Source organism: Ruditapes philippinarum, unplaced genomic scaffold (assembly GCF_026571515.1).
Source record: "Ruditapes philippinarum isolate M1 unplaced genomic scaffold, ASM2657151v2 ctg7000_1_1_1_1, whole genome shotgun sequence".
NCBI lineage: Eukaryota > Metazoa > Mollusca > Bivalvia > Venerida > Veneridae > Ruditapes > Ruditapes philippinarum.
In genome coordinates, this window is record NW_026867216.1 from 163,196 (window position 1) to 168,755 (window position 5,560).

General features: G+C 30.7%; 1 protein-coding gene across 1 annotated transcript; it reads left to right on the forward strand.

Moving 5' to 3' along the window:
- The first annotated feature begins 530 nt into the window (after positions 1–530).
- On the forward strand, positions 531–4,074 carry LOC132735323 (uncharacterized). The gene is made up of 2 exons (XM_060722264.1): positions 531–740; positions 1,178–4,074. Exon 2 carries the CDS (start codon positions 1,181–1,183, stop codon positions 2,903–2,905), a length of 1,725 nt encoding a protein of 574 aa, XP_060578247.1. The 5' UTR covers positions 531–740; positions 1,178–1,180; the 3' UTR covers positions 2,906–4,074.
- Positions 4,075–5,560: the final 1,486 nt, after the last annotated feature.

Genomic DNA, 5,560 nt, shown 5'->3' on the forward strand with positions numbered 1-5,560 from the left:
CATACGAATTGAAGTTCCGCAAAATGACTTCTGTTATCAATAATTCATCTTATATACACTAAACGACACAAACCTAGGAGCGATCATTTATCTCCAATCAGTTTTATGGAAACTTATATAATTATGGATTGCCTCTGAAATGCTTTTATTCTTATTTCTCAAAAGGTCTTTGGTATTTGGTGTTCCGCTATAGTTTCCAAAAGGTTAGGCACTGGCAAATTACCTAAACCCATCTTGAAGCTTCTGTTGCTTTCTGGCAATTAGTACATAATGTGTTTTATAAACATGTTTATATAAACGTTCCTGAATAGATCAATAAAATGATGACACGTTTTGTTTTAAATAGTAAATCTTTTTGTAAACGTTACAAAACATGTTTATTATAAACATAAAGAGCAGTTGTTTCATTTATTTATTTATTTATTTATTATGTTTTGCAACATTATATTATTATGAAGGATTAAACTAACTACTTTTAAGGGCGATAATCTCACTGTGTCATCAATGAAAGACAAACATTACGTCCCATGCGTACTAGAATTTAAACTTCCGCGTTCCAAAATTCAGGTAGAGACGAACTGATAGAAATATAATTTTGAAGTATTGTAATAATATTGGAAAATATACATGTTTAAGAACGGTGTGACTAGTGAAGATAAATAGTGACATGATCAGTATTAACAATTAAAAGACAGTTTTATGTTATATCTTGAACAACTAAACACCTTAAATCAGATCACGTGAGTTATCTTTCTTTTCATAGAAAAAACTTAGAAACAGTTTAATTACATGTTTACTAAATCAACGTTAATGAAATATCAAAATGAATAATAAAAAGGTTTACAATGCTATGATGTTTAACGTTATAATAATATATAAATAGGACACTAGCTGATAAATATGTGACGTGTTTAAGCAAACTTATTCTTTTGAGATAGATTGAGAAATGTATATTGAGATATATATATACACCAAACATTTCAAATATTCTTACAAAATGGAATAATAATTTAGAACAAATAAAATTCTTCTCAAAACATAAAGTTCTTCACCTAGAATTAAGTTACACGAAATTGTAATGATGTTATTGTACTTGTAGATTTATTTTACATCATTTCGTTCAGAACTTTAATATGTGGTCGGCGGGAATTTGATTAGTTATTTCTTATTATTTTAGAAAATGGAGGTGTCTGGAAAGGTAACTTCAACATCCAAGACGAACTTTGACCTGTACTGTATTCCATGTGATACAGATGGATTAAAGGAGCCGGCTCACGGATTTTGTCAGGACTGCCAGGAACATCTTTGCAAAAGTTGTTTCAAACATCACAGAAGGTCAAGACCATCTAGAAACCACGTGCTGCTTGAAAAAGATGCCATGCCGACACAACAAACGATCGTTGATGACGTAAATGCAGACGTCATTACTGACAAGTGTATCAACCATAGGGATAAACATCTGGAGTTCTATTGTAACCATCACAAAACTGTAGCATGTTATGTCTGTGTAACGCTTGAACACAAACAATGTAAAGTAGATTATATTCCTGAAGTGTCAGGAAATGTATCTGACGACTTGATGGATTTGAATAAAAAGATGGAAGTTTTAATCAAGAAAAGTGAATATAACATTATGAAAGCTGCAGCTGCTACAAAACAACTAGAACAAAGTCATGGAAAAGTCATTGAAGACATACAGCTGTTTAGGAAGGAAATAAACGACCGTTTAGATCAGATGGAATCGATCATTATTAAAGAAGCTGAAACTGTTATTAACACAGCAAACCATAAACTTGAGAATATCAAGGATGCTTACGAAAAAATAGCCGAGGAAGTGAAACGTTCACAGTCATTTCTAAATGACCTGAGTAAAACAAACAAGCAGAATAAGCTTTTTATTGAAATGAAGAACATCACACATCGTATCATGACACTGGAAAATGAAGAAATACAGATTGTCAAAGATAATATGACATATGACGACATTCAATTTGACCGGAACGAAAAACTACTTGATCAATTGAGAAGTGGGAAAATATTTGGAACAATTTTAACATACAGAAAACCATCAGCAGATACTGAATTATGTGTCACATATGAAAGATCCCTCAACGTGAAATTTCCCTCTGACGAAAAAAAATGTGATGTGACTGGGACTGTAATGATTTCTGTCACACAAATGATCGTCGCTGATTATGGCAATGAGAAAATTAAAATGATTAACATTGAAACAGGAACGCTGGTGTCAGAGAAAACCCTGTCTTCAGTTCCAAGAGATGTGATAAAACTTCCACAAAATAAACTTGCTGTTGCTTTACTTAATGAAAAGTGTATCCAGATATTGAGTTATACCGATACAAGTTTGTCTTTAGATCGTCGTATAGATGTCGGAGAAAGATGTTATTGTGTAGGTTATTGCCAGGGCAAGTTAGTAGTAGGCTGTAATTATAATCCAGGACAGCTAGTTGTTTTAGATCTAGACGGAAACATCATACAGTTTTTTGATACTCCTCGAATGTTTGATGGACCTGAGAAAATTCTTATCAGCAGTGATGAAAAATTCATGTACGTGTCTGATTGCAAAGCATATAGCAATAGCAAGTGTATAAAGATAGACTGGCAAGGTAATGTTGTAAAAAGGTTCGAGGATCAAGGATATCGATGGCCTAAAGGAATACAGGAGATGGAAGATGGTACGTTGATAGTTTGTTTCTGCTCCAATCACAAAACTGTCAGATTGTCGAGCAGTTTCAAGGAATGTGAGATCAAAGGATTCGAGAACATAGACATTAATAATCCGCAGACTGTAACATACAGTCAAAGAAATCACAAATTATATGTCAGTTGTTCTTCTAACAAGGGGAGTAGTGTAAATGATACAATAAAAGTGTTCAATGTTAAATAGATTATTGGTATGATTTGTGAATATATGCAAAGTGACACATTGGATGTGATCCATAATAAGACACCTTTAATTAATGGGAGCATACTACATACAAAAATACATCTTGTATTCAAAGTAGATGAATTACGGATATTCAGATTAATATTTTATTTGAAAAAAAATTTATTATGTAGTGTTGTCCCGATTGTCTCTGAAAATCGATAACTAATCGGATCACCCCAAAATCGGCAACAATCGATAGTCCTTTTTAAAAATCGATTATTTTAATGTTCTACCACGTACCGCTGACTTGCCTGTACTATATTATTAATACTTATTACTACTTTAGAAAATTATAGTGTGTAATAACATAATATTATAAACTTTCATATCTACTGTAGTTAAATTAGTGATCTACAATATTTTTACCTGTTGACTAGTACTTATATTGACTGCCATAAAGTTGTGTAATACAATAATTGCCTGTTACAAAGTTGTATTAGGTATCTGTGCCGGTATGACTAAATACCTAATATGAATTCATATTCGCAAATATGAACGGGAGTACCGAATATGACTTCAAAGAGTAAATCTTACTTTAATCTTGATGACTAGAGTTTATTCATTCTCAAAATGTGGTCACTACTGTATAAAAAAATACATACTAGGAATGGTACCTTAAAAGAAAAAAGGGCCATAAAAAATGCAAAACTCGATTATACTATCGGCAGACAATCGATTGTGGTGGTCCGATTATGATTGTGATTTTTGAGCCCGATACCCAACACTAATATTATGAAAGTAGATAGCATTTGTTTCTTTTCAATCATGATCATCATTTATATACCACGTTAACTTATTTACTTGTCATCTCATATTTGAATTTAATTGATTATTCTACTCTGAAGACTTGTGGGGATACCTTTATTCCTTGTTTTTGTGTGTAAATAAAATATCATTATACATAAATATTATAAATAAATGTTGAATATCTTTCTATACCGTGACCAAAAAAAATGGAAAATATAATATTTTGATACAAGTGTTAGGTTTGTAATAATTACTATCTGATTCAGAGTGACTTTATCGGTGTTGTATAAATAACGTATATAATCCCTGGTTATAATTTGATTATTTATTTTCATTGTGTGGTATACACAGGTCATAATACATGCAATCAATTACATAGATAAAATAAAGTTTTACAACAATTGATAACCGGAAGTAAATTAATATATAAAGCATTGTCACTTTCGCTTCTAATTATGTTCTCTAAATAAAAAATTCTAATTGTTTGATAAAAAATTCTAATAGTTTGAATCCTAAGACTTCACTTATAAATTAATATCTTAAAGGGACTCCACTGAGGTTTGACATGATGGGACTGAAAATATTTTTTCCAGATAAATGTACCATTTGTTTTAGGTTTAGACCACTAATCTTTGTGCAAGATTTTCATTCGCGCACTTCGTTTTTCCATAATAATAATTCAAATTGTAAAAAATGACCAAAAATGAAAAGCATTTAAACGTTTTTCACTCAAATCGGGCTCAGAAAAGCTTAGAAATACGATTTTCGATTTATTTCAAAGTATATTTCTTAAGTATCTTTGCATATAATATGTCTGTTTTAAGTGCCCAAGCTCATTTATTTAAGAATTTCAAATGTTATGTTTTAGGCTTTTAAACCTCAGTGAAGTCCCTTTAATATAAGTATCTTTCTTTCAGACTGTGATATCTTATTAATTTATGAAGTAGTATAATGCAGAAACCTCTCTATAATAGTAAGGATGACTGCAATCAAAAAATATAAATATATGTGTAATATATAGTTAAATTCGACTGAAGTACAAAACCACGACAGATTTGCACGAAACAGTCAGATGAAAATACAGGTCTGCTCTGGAAACAGACTTGCTTTTGTAGGGATAAAACAATATGCACTGTTTTGTTTCGCAATCGCTGAAAATTACAAGGAACGCTACATATTTATATTTTCAATATAATAAACAAATGTTTACGTCTTTCTATCCCATGAAAAAATGGAAAAAAAGAATATTTTAATACATAAGTAGTAAGCACAATTGTAATAATTACTAAATGATTCAGGGTGATTTTATCGGTGATTTAGAAAACGATATTAGCAACATGTCACATATGGTTTAAATGATATAAACATCCCAGGTTATATATAATTCGATTATTCTGTTTCATTCTGTGGTATACAGAGCCCATAATTATAGCACATAAACACGTATATACAATCAAATTCAAAGATATTACAATAAAAATAAAGTTTTAAAACAATTGATCGTTGTAGAAAATCGGAAGTTAAAATTTTATAAAGTCATTTTCGCCTCAAGTTATGTTCTCTAAAATGAAAATTTCTAATAGTTTGAATCTTGAAGACTTCACTAATTAATTCTACAACAGAGTCTTTACAAATCATCGTCTAATACATTTTGTATAATTTTAGTTTTTAATGCCGTTTGAAAATTCTCAGATCCATACTTTTTTCGCACCTCTTAATGCTTTGCTCACAAAACTTTACAAGGAACGAAAACGAGATACATATTTATATTTCTCGAGTTGATTACAACTATAATCTCGTCATCAAAGAAAAGAAAAGACATCTGTGAGGCCTTCTTCGCGATACAAACTTTTGTGGTTTGTAAAA

Coding starts and splice junctions, on each gene's coding strand:
- LOC132735323 (XM_060722264.1), top strand. CDS start 1,181: ATGGAGGTGTCTGGAAAGGTAACTTCAACATCCAAGACGAACTTTGAC.